The sequence below is a fragment of the Patella vulgata genome, chromosome 7, assembly GCF_932274485.2.
Source record: "Patella vulgata chromosome 7, xgPatVulg1.2, whole genome shotgun sequence".
NCBI lineage: Eukaryota > Metazoa > Mollusca > Gastropoda > Patellidae > Patella > Patella vulgata.
The window spans coordinates 50,326,128-50,344,240 of record NC_065885.2 but is presented as its reverse complement, the minus strand read 5'-3'; the positions used below and the strand labels follow the sequence as shown (position 1 = coordinate 50,344,240).

General features: G+C 37.1%; 1 protein-coding gene across 4 annotated transcripts in view; it reads right to left on the bottom strand.

Annotated features, from left to right (window-relative positions):
- Window positions 1-18,113, bottom strand: part of LOC126826645 (77 kDa echinoderm microtubule-associated protein) — a 59,939-nt gene that overhangs the window by 33,861 nt on the left and 7,965 nt on the right. Inside the window, exon 1 of one of the 4 annotated variants that reach the window (XM_050555610.1) lies at window positions 16,978-17,094. The exons of 2 other annotated variants lie outside the window; for them this stretch is intronic. In XM_050555610.1, the coding sequence (XP_050411567.1) occupies window positions 16,978-17,034 (57 nt within the window). In that variant the 5' untranslated portion in view covers window positions 17,035-17,094. Of the gene's footprint in view, window positions 1-10,468; window positions 10,887-16,977; window positions 17,095-18,113 lie in introns of those variants that run through there. One more of the 4 variants, XM_050555609.2, reaches the window with a different exon arrangement.

Sequence of the window (18,113 nt, the reverse complement as noted above, 5' to 3'; positions counted from 1 at the left end):
ATGACCATTTCATTTATTGACAATAATATGGTACACCTGTAGTTCAATAAAGTCACGGTTTATTTATAAAAATAACAATGGAACATTCGATTTAAGTATACATATACTAATAATTGGGTTGGTTAAATTAATATAGGATGTTAACTAAGAAATAAAATGAAATGGGGTTTAACGTCCTACTGTACTGCTCGGACTGGGTTAATGAAGACAGGCATACGCCATATGGGTGAAATTTTGCTCGGACAACGGCGCTAAGGCCTACTCTTGTATCGAATTTCAACTGCCAGGGGAACTTTTACGTGCACGCCAATGTGTACACGGGAAAGAACTAAGCATAGCAGAACCAGTTAACGACACCTTAAATAAAAACACAATTTAGTATTTTTGTATTGTTTCATTTATCTGGTGCAGGCATACAATAATTGATTCTCAAAAATGTGGTTAAATGGCAAAATTCATTTTTGGTGAATATACCGCACTGACATTTCAGTATTCCAAAAATTTCACAAATCTATGAATAGGAATAGAACGAGATGAAATAACGTTTGAAGATTTCTGTTACCGTGTCATCAAAGAATATGTATCGGTTTCAATATTGAATAGAGTATTGTTGGACGTCTATTACGATCGCCATGTTGATTTTAATGAAATGATCAAGTAAATCTGAATCTAAATGGAACCCTTTGAGTCTAACGAATGTGACTGATTTTATGCTCTTAATGGTCACAATTACATTCACCAACGACAAAGAATAGCTTCTATTTACGCCTGTTTGTTGAAGCAAATAAAATATAATGTAGCTTCTTTTCACTTTTCTGTATTGGCCAATTAATCTCACAAGTTCATTTAATTGGTTCGTTCAATATGTGACTAATGCCATTTAAAGCCACGGTCCCTCCACATAAAAAATCTTCTCCTATGGATTTCCAAGTTATTAGGGGGAAGGGTGGGGGTGGGCAAGAAGTAACGGAAATAATGTGATAGAATTAATAACAACTCCCATTTGATAAAAAAAAATTAATCGCAGTATTCATTGTCTCCCGCGGCTCTACATTATTTCTAAGGGCTTGAAAACAATAAGTTTTGAGTCTTATATTTCAACTCGATTTGACGAATTTCTTTCTCTATCCACGAGTTAGTATGCTATGTCTGTATTGGGGTATCGGGGGGATGCTTTCTTTAAAACTCAGGATTTCATAGCTTTTCTGCTTAAAATATCGATAAAAATAGAAGCTGACTGACAGTATGGCATGATCAATATGGTAGTGTGTGTTTTAATTAATAGGAATTAGCCTTTTATTGACTAAATGAACATCATATATACGATATTGTTACTTTTTACTTCATCTTTGTTGCCGGCCTTACAGAAATAACCTAAGCCGCCATCAATATGTGTTCATAATATGACCATCACAAGATATGTCCATTAAACATAAATTACACAGCTGTTAATTATTCCCAAAATATCGATGTATTGGTCAAACTATTGCTTGTAATATTTGGATATGAAGTATCAGTTTCGCTGCTACCTTACTTTATGTTTGTTAAATATAATCTGTACAAGCCGTCCACAGTTTTAAGACGCTTACTGAGGATGCTTCTGGACAGTGACGGATTACCCTCTAGTTTAGTTACTAAATGTTCGCGATTAGTTTCAATGAGGAAATACAACCGTTTCGATTGGAACATCATTTTGTAGAAATCTTGCAATTTGATTTCATCGCGAACATAAGTGATGATAGTAGGCGAATGCATGAATATTTGAGATAGGAACGTATATAAGATCCAATCTGCAGCTGCCATTACACACTCCCCAGTTGACGGAACCGGAATTAGCGACGATGGAGACTGAATAATGCCCTGATAATAGTGTCGAATGGAGTGAATATCTCTCGATACCACCACTTACATTACCCGTATGTCGAGCGTTTGAGTTATATCAAGCTGTTGAAAAAACTTATTATTTCTTCATTAAAGAAGTGTGGGATTCATCTACAGATCATGATCACCTAGCTGTGAAAATCGTTAATAAAACATTTCCAACCGCTTAAAACAAACACAAATTCATTGTTATTCAAATATTCCGTTGGCAGCCTCGGGTTGTAAATGATATTGATCTTTTTCAAAACATCTAACGATTTTATCTGAACTATCTACTGTTCATGAAGTTTTTGCAATAATTAAGCAGAAAGTTTCAAACGAAATTGATATTTTTCTGGCGAGATATCAATAAATATGCATGCCGACCAAGGTATTGTTTGCAATGCTTGTGTTTTCTTAATAATCCATTAGTAGGTGCGTTAGGGTACAAAAACAAACGCATCCATTTTAGTGATCTTTTAATAAACTAAATGTCATGAATTGAAATTTAATAAATGTTAAGAGAGATAAGTTATATATAGGTAAATATTTACAAATGTTTTATGATGAAAGATATTACTATAATGTTGTCACCTTCCTGTGTGATGCATTGTGAGTATAGTACAACCCCATCTAACTAAAATAAATAGCTCTCTATAAAATAATTAAATAACCATATCTCTATCTCAGTACGTAAATAGACATGATTACCTGACTATACAATCTGTCTATATAATAGATAAAGCTGTAGCCAATAAAAGCGTATAGATTTACAGATAGTAGATATTTCACTTAAGTAAACCCTAAATAGAGTATAAAGATTCGACATTTTTTCTAACTATTCCATCGCAGTGATTTACCCTAGAGTAGGCTTCACGAAAAGAGAACCCTAGTGACTAAGTGAGGAAGGCTGCGGTCACTAATCAGAAAGGCCAGAGTTCGATCCTGGTATTCCTCGGGATTCTCCAACGTGCCCTCCCCCCACCCCCTGCCAGTGATTCAAACGCAAAACCGAGGTCTAGTATACACTTTGGCGTGCATGTGAAAAATCCATTGGCAGTTGGAATTCGATGAAAAGTGGGTGGAAACGCCGCTGTCCAGGCAAAATTTTCCTCATTGTAGACAGCTTGTAAGTCATGATGGGAAATAACATCTCCGCATTATTCAAATACGCCGGAGAGTTCAACTCAAATTTTTTTTACTATTGCGTTTCGGATTGAAAGGAACTATAAGTTTAAGAAAATCTTAACGCCGTACATGTTCTCATTACTGAAAAACACGTTCGATTTTAATCTTCAAAATGCTTAAACTAACAATTTACGTAACATTCAATATTTATATAGTAAATATATTAAGATGGCGATATGGTTGCCATAACAAAAGAATTCAAACATTTATCCAAGCCACTTAGGAAATCGTCTTTATTGACTGAAAAAACTTATTTCTAATTGATATAATGTCACACTCGTCTTTTCATCTTAAGAGGCACGGTTAAAGATCATTGGCAAATCGAAAAATAAAAGACAACACGAATGATGGTTCTTAGCAACGGCTCTAGACATTATGCTATATCATACAGTTGGATGAAGACGCCACATTATTCTATTGTTTAAGATAGATATTGACTTTTTACTTAATAATGACAGTTGATATATCTTATAAATTATTTAGCCATCAACTGTTCGGTGATCTGTTGACACTGATACATTGTTTAAGTCGACCCTGTGCATCTGTAACTAAGGTGTGACTGTTTAACTCGGCACTTTACTGTTTTATGCTACGTTCATATGATGATGAAAGCCCGCCAGTTACTCCCTGTTGGATTCCCTGTTTTGGAATGAATCTAATCAAGAAATAATGTATAATGTTACTTTACTTTAATTATAAGGAAAGTCACAATTCTTTTAAATTATTATAAATCTTTGATTTTATTGTTGTGCTTCTTTTTTATTAATTTATTTCTTCTTCTTTTTACTTATTTTTTTACTGCATATGCAAGGAGAAACGCCAATTTTGTATTTTGCTCTGCATGCAGTCCGACGAACATAAATCATTATATGTACTTTTCATTCGAAGCTAGCCACGGTCCATGAATTAATTGCCCCCCTTTCTGATCAGTCTGGGCGTATTGAACAATACTAACATTAGGACAATGTTATCACGAGTAATAGACATTGTGCGACACTTATATATAACCTACGGAGTCTAGTTTTAGAATATATATAGTGCTACTCGTAGCTCTGGCGGCGAACCCCACAAGCTGTTGCTATGTAAGATACCCTCACATTTTACTAGACATGGACGGAGAACTTGTAAAATCGATAGAGCCCATATTCTCATTGTCCCATTGCTTAATATCGAATTTGAAAAACAAATTGTTAAAAACTGTAGCCTCGACCGAGTTCAAAAGGTTTTCAGCAAATGGGGAACAGCCAGTTGCGGAAAGCTGAATATCGTTAGGGTTCGTCTTCTGATGAACACAAAGCTTAACACGAAAGCTAAAAACTGTAGCCTCTATTGCATTTACAGAGTTTCTGGATAAGGGTGTAAACCCTTGAACGAAGGGTCGCGAAAAACTGATTATGGATAGAGTTCATCATGACACCAAAATTTGAAAACAAAATGTTAAAAACTATAGCCTCTATCGCGTTCACAAGATTTTTGAAAAATGGGACATAACTCTCGAACGGAGGGTCAAAATCACACTCATCCAAGATACTATCTACCCTAAAATATAGTGTTTTTAAGTTTCACCTCAATCACAGCATTTGTGGACTCTAGAGCTCCAGAATGTAATATTTCACATTTTGCGTAAAAAGACAAGACTCGTTACCCAAGAAGTTCAGTCTGAGGCGCACCAGAACCTTTTGGTCCTCAAAAAATATGGGTATATATATATACTCTTTTAAAAAAGGTAGGGGATATTGAAATGCAAATACCCATACTGGGTTGTGATATGATACACAATAGTCATGGACACTTGACATGCTTTGAGAGTATGTTCACAGATGAAGAACGTATCGCCCCAACAGAACCACTGAGCTGCGTGTGCGACACGCAATAGCGCCATACACGTGGGAGGGGTTCATTGTCAAATTTGACACTCCAAGGAAGGGTTGATGAAAACTGCCGCGTGCTGGTTTATCCTATCCATGTTTGCTTTCCTATCGGTTCTTGCATAAAATGTACTGTTTAGCGTATCTTTGCTTTAGTGTGTTACGTTTAATTTGCAATGAGACGTCTTCAACATGATGAACGTCTACGTGCTATTGGCATGCTTAAAATGGTTTCTGCACAGCGAGCAGTATCCAAAATGCTTAATGTGTCACATTCTGTACTGTGGAACCGGTACCAACAACCACACAATGTGGATGATAGACCTCGTTCAGGTCGTCCTAGAGCCACTACACATGCCCAGAATCGATACATTCGTACACCAGGCCTGCGAAATCGAGGACAAACGGAATTCGAGTTACACCCCAAACGATTAGAAATCGGCTACATGCAACCCATTTGCATGCGCGACGACCGCGTGTTGTGCCTCCATTAACTCGCCAGCACATGGCAAACAGGCGTCAATGGTGTATAGGCAGCGTAGAAATTAGGGTAATCGTCGATGGGCGCGTGTAATATTCTCAGATGAGTCCAGATTTACTCTGGATTTCACGGATAGGCGTGCTCGCGTTTGGAGGCATGTAAATGAGCGTCATGCTAACGTTAACGCCAGACAGCATGACAGATTCAGGCGTGGATCTGTTATGGTGTGGGGAGGAATCACCATGACTGGCAGAACGGACTTGCATATTGTTCAAGGAAGGGTCACTACCGTGACCACATCCTGGCACCGATAGTTCTGCCCTTTGCTCAACGTGCAGGTCGACGTTTCATCTTTCAAGATGATAGCCCGTGCCCACCGCGCTCGTGTGGTGAATGACTACCTCCAGCGTCACCATATTGTCCTTATGCCGTGGCCAGCAAAGAATCCTGACCTTTCCCCTATAGAGCATGTCTGGGACATGATCGGGAGACGTGTTCGTCAACCGACAACACTGCAAGAATTGGGCGTGGCACTGCAAGAGGAGTGGGTCAGATTGCCCTAAATCGTGATTGGACAGTTGATTAGGAGCACGCCACGACGAATTGCTGAATGTCTGAGGATTGGTGACGCAATTACTCATTATTAAGACAAAAATCAAAATCGTCCATTTTCACTTTTGACAGTGTATCTTTTTGCGAGTGAAATGGGGCCGTCAGATAAGCCGCCCATATGAACTGTTTATGTTCATGTGTAGGCAATTGACCTGTTATTAACATACACTGGTTACCTTTAATAAAAACAGCAGTGCATTTCCGCAGTTTTGTATTGTTTCTGAATATACCATACTTTGTTTTTGAAGAGTACGTACATCTTCCCGGGTAATTACAGACAATGAAGTTGACTGTTTAACAGTGGGCCTACGAAGCGAGTCTGGCGACAGCATTAACTATATAAAAGTTCTGCACCGCTGGTCTAATCAAGATAGAAGACTCGGTGGAATATTTTTTCAACACTAATTAAAAACCCCATTTTAATACTGAATTCATAAATTCAGCACTTCATCCTAATTCATTATTTATCGTTTACACGTAGTATAATAAAACCTATCATTAAATGCAGTTCGCACCTTTTATAATGTACATTGTATTCCCTTTATTTTTTCTTGATTTTAACATGATTTTGTTTTTATACATTTTGATTATTGGAAGCCATTTCTGGCCTTGCGTATCATTTTCAAATTAAAGACCATGGGTGTGATTTTAGCGCAAACTACAATATTGTGAAAGTTAAATGTCTAAAAGGAATACAATTGAATTGCTATTGTGATTTTGTTTTGTTAATAAAATGTTAAGTTATCAAACCAAGTACATAATAATTGGTTTAAACTAAGTCACGAGAAAAATGCAAATCACGCATAATCATTACTTTAACCTTTAGATATACCTTATTATAGAAAATCCAAGAACTGAAGCCATTTGAATAATGCATACGTTAAATTCATTCAACACCAGTAAAATACTTTGTACGACTCGTAAATTGACAGTTAATACTTTTATATCTTAACGATGGCTTTAACTCAAATTTCGTATACAGCCTAATAGGAGTAGTCTTATTTTATTACCTTCATTCCCGTGGCGCTCTACCATTGGCTAGATGACATTTTAATTAACTGATTAACTCGAACTATTTAATAGCCTAAAGCATACGATAGAGAAGGCGAAACAACTTTGATTCCGTCCGTTTAATTCCATCAAAAATGGCGCTCTACCATTGGCTAGATGACATTTTAATTAACTGATTAACTCGAACTATTTAATAGCCTAAAGCATACGATGGAGAAGGCGAAACAACTTTGATTCCGTCCGTTTAATTCCATCAAAAATATTTAAAGGGAGACTACTCATATCGCTGACAATAATTAATAAAATGGGCTGGAATATGAAATCTATAATGTATGTGTTTATAATCTGTGGAACCCATAAGAAAATAGTGGAAGAGGTTATAATATGAACCGCTTCCCCAATCCCATCTAGATATCTAGAATAAAATATTTTTTATTTATATGAAAAATAAGAATTAGTCTATATTGCCACCTTACTACAACAAGCTAAGTCATTTTCCTGAGTAGGCGGGTGTGGGTGGGGGGCTGTGTCTAAGTGAGTAAGACGCTGGGTCACTAGCCTGGAGGTTGTGGGTTCGCTCCCGGTATTGGCCTAGAAAATTCATCTGGATTTTTCGGCGTGGTTTCCCCCCTCAGTGGTGCTGGACGGAGGGTATGACAAGGTCAGCTATCTATAGTCGTTCGAATGTATACATTGGCGTGCACGTAAGGTAGTCCTTGGCAAAATGAAATGTCCCTCAGCACACTGCGTGGACCAGAAACGGAAAGTCAAGGTGCATATACATTGGTGATTTTAGTGAAAGAAAAATAATTTGTGCGCTGTGCGTTTTCTTCTTTACGTGTAGCTACTATATTGAAGATCAAGATGTTTGATTTGAAACTTTTGAGAATAGGACAAATCTTATGACTTCTAGGGGGTTCACAACTTTGATATACCATATATTTACACTATTTGCGTACGAGAGGCGGCCATTTTGTCCGACAGTTTTGGTCTGATTTTCACGAAATTTTTATCAATCGGATAAAAAATGTGACCTCTAGAAGGGCCACAAGCTAAAAACGCGATTTTTCGTACAATCAAGGGCCATAATTCAGGAAGTTATGATCCGATATGCGCGAATATCAAATAGAACAAAGATCTTTGGGTTATAAATATGTATTTAAAGTTTCATCAAAATCGAATCAAAATTGTGGCCTCTAGAGGGTCCACAACCTTGATATACCATATAATTACTCTATTTGGGTACGAGGGGCAGCCATTTTGTCCGGCAATTTTGGTCTGGTTTCCACGAAATTCAATCTCAGCCATCATTAGGGTGTAACGTTGATATATTCAAACAGTTTTTTAAATCGGATAAAAATTGTTTCCTCTAGAGAGACCACAAGCTAAAAGCGTGATTTTTCGTACAATCAAGGGCCATAATTCAGGAAGTTATGATCCGATATGCGCGAATTTTTGAAAGGAACCCAGATTTTTGGGTTATAAACATGTATTTCAAGTTTCATCAAAATCAGGTCCACAACCTTGATATACCAAATTTTTTACACTATTTGCGTACGAGGGGCGGCCATTTTGTCCGGCAGTTTTGGTCCCATTTTCACGAAATTAGATCTCAAAGCGTCATTACAGTGTAAAGGTGATATATTCAAACGGTTTTGTAAATCGGATAATAATTGTGATCTCTAGAGGGACCACAAGCTAAAAACGCGATTTGTCGTACAATCAGGGGCCATAATTCAGGTAGTTACAATCCGATATCGAAAGGAACCAAGATCTTTGGGTATAAACATGCATTTCAAGTTTCATCAAAATCAGATGAAAATTGTGACATCTAGAGTGTCCACAAGCTAAAAACGTGATTTTTCGTTCAATCAGGGGCCATATTCCATGAAGTTATGGACGGAGGTCCGGACGGACGGACAGGGGCGACGGCAATATACATGTACGTCCAAATGAAAATGTGGGTGTATATAAAACCCTTCTACCCTCAAGGTATTTCCTAAGAATATTCTAACTACGGGGAAAGGCAATGAAAGTGTGCTATGTATACTCTTCAAAAAAGTAGGGGATATTCAGATGCAAATACCTATGCAGGTTGTGATATGATAAATAGTCATGGACACTTGACATGCTTTGAGAGTATGTTCACAGATAAAGAACTTATCGCGCCAACAGAACCATTGAGCTGCATATGCGACACGCAATAGCGCCATACACGTGGGAGGGGTTCATTGTCAAATTTGACACTTCAAGAAAGGGTTGATGAAAACTGCCGCGTGCTGGTTTATCCTATCCATGTTTGCTTTCCTGTCGGTTCTTGCATAAGATTTATTGTTTAGCGTATCGTTGCTTTAGTGTGTTACGTTTAATTTGCAATGAGACGTCTTCAACATGATGAACGTCTACGTGTTATTGGCATGCTTCAAATGGGTTCTACACAGCGAGCAGTAGCCAACATGCTTAATGTGTCACAGTCTGTGATCAGCAGACTGGAACCGGTACCAACAAACACATAATGCTGATGATAGACCTCGTTCAGGTCGTCCTAGAGCCACTACACAAGCCCAGGTTACAGCCAATTTGCATGCGCAACGACCTCGTGTTGTGCCTCCATTAACTCGCCAGCACATGGCAAACAGGCGTCAATGGTGTATAGGCAGCGTAGAAATTGGGGTAATCGTCGATGGGCGCGTGTAATGTTCACGCGTTTGGAGGCGTGTAAATGAGCATCATGCTAACGTTAACGTCAGGCAGCATGATAGATTCGGGCGTGGGTCTGTTATGGTGTGGGGAGGAATCACCATGACTGGCAGAACAGACTTGCATATTGTTCAAAAAAAGGTCACTGGTGTGTACTACCGTGACCACATCCTGGCACCGATAGTTCTGCCCTTTGCCCAACGTGAAGGTCGACGTTTCATCTTTCAAGATGATAATGCCCGTGCCCACCGCGCTCGTGTCGTGAATGACTACCTCCAGCGTCACTATATTGTCCATATGCCTTGGCCAGCCATGAGTCCTGACCTTTCCCCTATAGAGCATGTCTGGGACATGATCGTGAGACGTGTTCGTCGACGTCAACGTCAACCGACAACACTGCAAGAACTGGCCGTGGCACTGCATGAGGAGTGAGTCAGATTGCCCCAAATCGTGACGGTTGATTAGGAGCATGCCACGACGAATTGCTGAATTTCTGAGGATTGGTGGAGCAATTATTGAGTACTCATTAAGACAAAAATCTCTTTGCGAGTGAAATGGGACCGTCAGATAAGCCGCCCATATGAATTGTTTATGTTCATGTGTAGGCAGTTAGCCTGTTATTAACATACACTGGTTACCTCTAATAAAACAGCAGTGCATTTCCGCATTTTTGTATTGTTTCTGAATATCCCCTACTTTTTTTGAAGAGTATATTAAGACAGAAAGCAGTGCTTTAATTTGCACTTACTTCAATTTCAATAAATCTACTTAATGATACATCATCAGTATCATCATCATCGATCCGATGATCACTGTACCTGTCATCATCAACCTCGACATAGTCCAAATATCGTGTTCCATCTTGCATGGCTCGTATAAAACGATTGGGGAATATCCAGCGTGTTCTCACATGGCGATACATCTGATAAATATAACGGTACAGGAATGAAATAAAAAATTTAATGTTTCAATGTACAATTAGTCATTTGTTTATTTAAAAATATTAGGGATGCATTTGAGGTGTGTGATAAACACGATTATCTGGACTTTGTCATTATGTTGATTGGCATCTTCACTCTATACACTAAATATAACTATACATTAAGTAACGACCTTGGACTCACACTGCGTTTGCAAAAGGTAAGGAGGTTAGTCAGTCGAGAATAAAATCGGGGCTAAAACCAGAACGAATGGAAATAAAATACTGTCCCGTAAGATTTACCATTAGAAAACCTATGAACCCTTGTCATGCATCTCTTCCACACCTAATATAAAAAAATTAGAAAGTTGTTTATAAAAGTATAGTTATTGAGTGATCATCTAAAAAGACAGAAAACAGGTTTTTTTTTGTGCAGCACAATAACAGAATCCGTGAAGGTACAACATATAATATTGTCGATATATTAATAAACAAATACCACAAACAGTTTAGTTATTTACATGTAACAGTAAGCAAAGTTGTGAGGACAACGTCATCAAAGGGCACATGGACACATAGCCCGGAATCGTTTTGTTTATACGGCTGATTTACGATACGAACTTATCGAAACCCAGTTAAACGGTCATTAACGCATTAAAACAATCAAATCGACCAATTAAACATTTGTTATGTGTAGGATAAAGCACGAGACTGAGGTTATGCTGGGGAAAGAAAGCCTGATAAAAATAACCCGTTTTTCTGTCGAGGTTTTTTTTCTGAAGTCTTTCTTCCCCAGCATAACCGAAGTCGAGGACTTCATCTTGCTTATAAACCGTTTATGTTTACATGTACGCAAGATGAGAATATCCCAGAATTCCCGTAAGAAAAACCTTATATCATGTTTTCTTAAGAAAAAAACCCTACCCTGAAAGAATAACCCGGTACAGGTTTAAAGAAAAACTTTCAGAAGAATAACCCCAAATTTCCCTGTATATATCCAAAGCCGCCCCCGCCTTTCATATCGCAAGTTATTCCGGGCATAGAATATACCCCAAAGATCAAAGAGATTTACCGTTACAGGTTTATAATTAATACGAACCCAGTATTTACACCAAATATTTTGACAACATTTTGTCTGTTTTGACTAACGTGAATCTTGACTATTTTTGTTTACGTGTGTTTTGTTCATAATATGATGTTTAAGTATGTTGCGACATTTCCATTTCAGTGTGTATGTTTAAGTACTTAATGGACCATTTGGTGAAGCACTTTCCACCGAATTTTTAACTTTTCTTTATTCGTGGATATACGAGTTAATGCTAACTTTACAAACCCATTTTTATACGTCCACATTCATAATGTGGACATATATTGCCGTCGCCTCTGTGTGTCTGTGTCTGTGTGTGTGTGTCTTTGTATCACCTACAGGCCACAATTCTTAACTGATCGTCTTGAAACTGTACATACTTATTCCTTATACCCTATGGATGATCCCTATTGTTTTTGGTGCATGCCCGTCTTGGAACTTGGCATATATATATTCCTTATAACCTATTGATTTTGACGGCAACTATTGATTTTGGTGCATGTCCCGACCGCCAAGGGCAGAGCAACTCCAAATTTTCGTTTTAATCCTCTACAGGCCGCAATAGAACTTGGCATATGTATTCCTTATAGCCTAAGGACGGCAACTATTTATTTTGGTGCATGTCGCGTCTCCCAGGGGCAGAGCCACGCCCAATTTATGTGTTTAGCGCCCGAACGCCACAATTATGAATGGATTATCTTGGAACTTGGTATACTTATTCCTTATACCCTAAGGACGGCAACTTTTGATTTCGGTGCATGCCCCCCCCCCCCGCCTTTGTTGGGCGGTGCCACATCCACTTTTTGTTAATATTTTTTTTTGTAAATGTTATATTTGGATCCAATTTGGAATGATTCATCATAGGGTTGTACCTATTTACATTGGTCCATGTCCAACCCCCAGGGACAGTGCCACGCCCATTTTGTTTTTGTCTACAGGCTGGAATTCAGAATGGATCATCTTGGAACTTGGCATATTTATTCCTGTAAGGATAGGAACTTTAATTTGGTACATGTCCTGACCCCCAGGTGTGTGGTTCCACACCCACTTTTTTGTCTGCAAATACTCTACAGGTTGCTATAATTAACAGATTTTGTTCAAATTCAGCATATCAATCATTTCAATAACAGGATGGTACCTATTTATATTGTTCCATATCCAAACCCAAGTAGCAGAGCCACGCCAAATTTTTGTATTTATTATCTGCAGGCTGCAATTCTGAATGGATCATCTTGGAACTTTGCATATTTATTTATTTTTGATGCATGCCCCGACCCACTCTTTTTGTCAATAATTTAGTCTCTAAATTTGGCAAAACAAACCAAACGCCTTGCCATCTTTGCCTCTTGTCATATTACAGTCATTGCAGCTATTTTATTCTCTTCATTTTAAAAAGTACCATATCAATGGAAGCAGGAATGTGAACGTATATTGCAGCGTTACCGATGCTCTAGTTTATATGTGGAAAACCTTCCAACCCTTTGATAAAGTCACATAAAGGTATAAAATATTAATAGTTATCAGACTAATGGATTTGTATACTATTATCTCTTGGTCTACAATTATTAACACTGTTTATTTACACCTTTATAAAGGTGCTATTTATCTATTGCCTGATGACATGCAACGATTTACATACCTAATTTACAATACATATGTTAACTTTATTGAGTTCATTCGAAATACATAGCCATTTTTCTAAGATGGACTATAAAATATTTTGGAAGAAACTAGAAATCTTGTTTTTATCTATAATTAAAGGGGTTCATATTTTATTTGATTCGAATTTAAAATAAATTGGTTCAATGGTTACAAGAAAAATAAATTTATGTACGGTGATTGACCACTATTCTATCATTATGGACACTATAGATACAAGGAGTGTCCCAAATGTTTTCACATGTTTGTGTCATGTCATCTTGAATTGGCTTTGGCGTAAACTTTCTCAAACGAAGTTACTATCATGGATCTGCATTCGGTTTTCTCCATTTAGAGAGCAAATGAGAGGGTCATGCTTTTTGACAGTTATATATGTATATAAGAAATTGTAGCACGTGTAGCAATATGGTTTCTGCGACCATAATATATTGTCTCTTTAACTAATTATTGGGTTCACGTTTTGTAGAAAAGTCATATCACACGCACTTAAATTGAATGAGTTATGGGTTGACACACAAAAAAGATTTATAATTTGGTAAACATAGCTGGTTCTATGTGAAAACAAAATATCACCAGATCACTTATGATCTAGTAGCCAATTATTATAATTAGTTACGTCATATTTGACCAATTAGATAATTGAAAACCGAAACTCAAGGGTAGAAAACCATCAGAGCTGTGGGGGAGCGATAGACACCCGCTAGATTCTTAGATAGCAGCATCATGTAGATTCGGGAGAGACCGCTGAAGTTCAAGAGACACCATGTGGATTGAGTAGACCCCATTGATTTGTAGTAGAGCCATATGATGCAGTGTGTTCCGTCAGTAAACTCGATCTGCCAATTAGGGGGTGGGGAGAAAGACATGTTAATTTTAAGTATTGTAATGTAACCTAAGCTTGTAACCTATGTATCCAGTGCTTGACATAAAAATGTAGAAATGAACTGTTGCATTGTTGTTCCTGGTACATAAACGTTTTAACTACTAAGATAGTAAGAAGAAAACGCACATCTGTGCTTTCCGCATCTAACCAGCGACGAATATCATTAAACAGGTGGAATTCGTATCAAGCACATGCTGAGATACATTTCTAGCGACATTGAGCAGATTGGTTGAGCTTGGGCAATCCGTTTATGAAGAGGCCAAAAACCTTTGGGACACCCCTCGTATAAATACCAATTAAGGCATATGTTTTAGTAGATAATTCGGATTGAACAAGGCAAGAAAGTAATGAGGGTACCGTACACGTACAGTAGTTCCCCCAAACGTACTTCTAATAGAATCCCACCGAAACATACTTATGATAAATCCAGCCCGGTACGGGAGGTAACAATCCCACTACGCGGTATCGAAATGCCCCTCCCCACCAACCGGTCTGAAAATAAACAAATTGAAAAGATAGACTGTTCCCTTGTGGCCATGTTGTATTTAACTTTGATTTCCCCAACCCTTAAACCCACAAAAACATCACTTGCGTGGAATTTGCGGCAGACACCTTGGCGCCAAGTTTCAAACAGGTTTGAAGCTTGGTTGAACACAAGATAACTAAACAAGATTTGTTATTCACTGATAAGAATACTTTTTTTCAAGATTCATTTGTTGATTCGTATAGTGGTTGCTAATTAGGATGTCCTTTGTTAATAAAGTTATTTTTATTATTAATATATTTCATTAATGGCGACATGGACGAGAGGAAGTTTTGAAATGATTTCCGAAGTGGAACGTTATTCGATAATTTACTTCGTGTTGTTACCATAGTGATGTAAACAAACAATAAGATGTACCCTCACGTCTGATTGCAAATGATTTGTTCAATGTTCTGCACTTAAGATATGATTTATAAAAATTAGGAGTTGGCATTCCTCGTTCATTTTTTTCTCTCTTAGAGCAATGAATGACTTGATTTATTATAAATCATCGCAATGTACTGATTTACAGGATAACTATTCAACATATTTAATAGTCATGTACTGATATACAAGATAATTGTTCAACATGTACTGATGAGAGAGATATTCAAAATGCATTAATTCGTTATTGTCAATAAACTGTTTTTTATAGTTTTAATCTCTCTACAAGACGTGGCGGACTGGGTCTATTTTTTGCCAGGAGACAAAGGGGGCGGCCATCCACGAATACAATTATATCATCTAATTTTTTAAAAAAAATATGCAAGTGGAAACAAAAAGATGTAATTAGCATTTTTCCGATTTTGGTTTCTTTATATTTTTTGACAATTTATATTTTAAATATATTGTCTAATGTCTAAGAGGACCCATTTCCTCAGGGACCCACTTGCCATTGGGCAAGCTGACAACACGTCCAGTGCGCCGCTGTCAACAGACGTGTTTTAAGAAAAATGGTAAATTGATTTCCACACGCATCAGTTCTGGCGTTAATAAGTATAGTTTTCAGAATCATTTTATGGCCTACATAGTTTATGTTAGTCTGATAAATGAGTATACTTGAATATACATGTAATTCAATCACTCCTACCACATCCCACTCACACCTGGGTAGGTTTCTTTGAAAGGCATTTAGTGAAAGTGATATATAATAACAGACAGCTTTATGGATGACATTCACCTGGGTAGGTTGGTCTATGGGGGATAATATGGCGCCAACACTCGTTGTAGTATATAAATGTCAAAACCACAACTATTCTACATATATAGCAATACCTTTTGCAAATATTTTTTTTCAGATTAAAATCGATCATTCCAAAGATTATATAGCACTATTATATAGCACCATTGTATTTTCTAATGCGATGACGGTATAAGTATTCACGAACTAAAACCTGCAACTAGCATTAAAAATTAATCTCGCCATTATAGATTTTTGATTTCAGGGCATTCGTGATATTTTGTGGAAATCTATATTCCCCGATCTATAGGGCATTCCTATGCGATGTGCTTGTGGTGAGCGGTACACATTAACATGACATTAACATGAGCTAGCCGTTTTTGCTATAAAAGTTCGAAAATAGATAATGCAAAATGAATATATTGAAAATTTCATTCAAATGACTCTATTGTGAGCCAAGATATTAGCTTTGGAGAATTAACAAGATGTGTGCATTAATTCTAACCACTGCACTGGTTGTCCGAGCTAAGCCTTGCTTCACCATTTTTAAATTAAATCAAAATATGGCTGAACCGTTCTAATCTTCTTAATATCGAAGATATATGATGGCATCGAGAGTTGATTATGGTCTTGTCATGTTAATAAATGTCCAATTAATAGTTTATATAACATTTCAGGCCTAAAGAAGACCTGCAATAAGCCGATTTAGCTCTTGCAGAATATATGTTTAAACATTGGCTAAAATTTCAAAAATATATTTCAGATTCCATCAGAAAAGATACATAAAAGGCATCACCGATACTATAACGAATACCACAAAATGCATCCCTAATATGAAGATTTTTATAATCTGTAGATCAAACACCGATTTCGTCCGGCCCTTCACCAAAAAAGGTAGACCAGTTTAGAGGGGCGGGTATATTAGAAACAGAGAATTTTAGATAATTATCATTCCCATAGAAAGTAGTTGAGATAATATGTGTTTATAATTATTTAAAGTTCCTACCTTGCCCTTCTTCTTGGCATTGTAAGTTGACTTTTCAGATTTTTTTGTGTCCGTCATTTTTTCTGCGCATACGAACGTATGGCTCCGAGCTCAGCCTCTGGCAAGTTCCCTAACTCATGTGACGACTCTCGAGTCGTGAACGACAAAATATACCTGTATGTTTTGTTTTTCTCGTTGTTTAAGGCGCGACGGAATCTTCAATTATTCAATTTTTATCGATGATATTTGTTAAAGTTTCTATATAGGTGGGGTCTATTGAGAAACCCTAGCATCAATATGAATACTTTATGAAGCGTCATGACAAGATGACGAAGAACAACTAAATCAGTGACGTGTAACCTGGTAGAGAGGCTGTCTTGGGAATAGTCGGTTTAATATTATTGATGGTATGTCATCTTTCTGGTTTCTTAACAATAAGTACTTTATCGATGAGTTCAAATACGTTATGACTTTTTAATAGCAAAACAAGCATGACGATTCCTATACCTCCATATTTTTGTATATTTTTGTGAAAGTTAAAGCATGAAAACCCCAAATCCGGTTGTTTGTTGCTTTTAATTACCGGTTATGAAAGAAAATGTCGTTCTGAAAATTTCTAAAGAGAATATATAATTCAATAACTACAGTGCCAGTCTTTCATGTATGTAAAGCTATAATGGCATTATTAATAGCCATTTAATATGTAATTTTAATTAACAAGAAGTCATTGTGGCGTTAAAGACGCTTATTATATATAACGGAAAAATGAAATCAATTATTTTTTTGCGTTTTATGAAAATTTTCAGTGAAAAAATAATAAATTTCTGTCCTAAATCTTCACAGTAAACCTGAATATTTTAATTAGATATGCATAAATAAACTGTCGAGAATTTTAGCAAATTGAATTCATTATACTTTTATTACAGAGTATTTGCAAAAGTCTTTAATGGTCAGATGGGGTTTTTTTGTGGTTACTTGAATTTCAACTTAAAACGTTTGTAACTCGGCAATAGGCTTCACTGAACATTTCCATACTGGATATTTTTAACTGAATATAGTTGAGGGTAAGGAAAAATCCTGTGTGGCCCTAGATGCTACAGATTCCAATCCTCACTGCTGCGGTTATGGCCCTTGATCAATTTCAAAAATATTGAAGG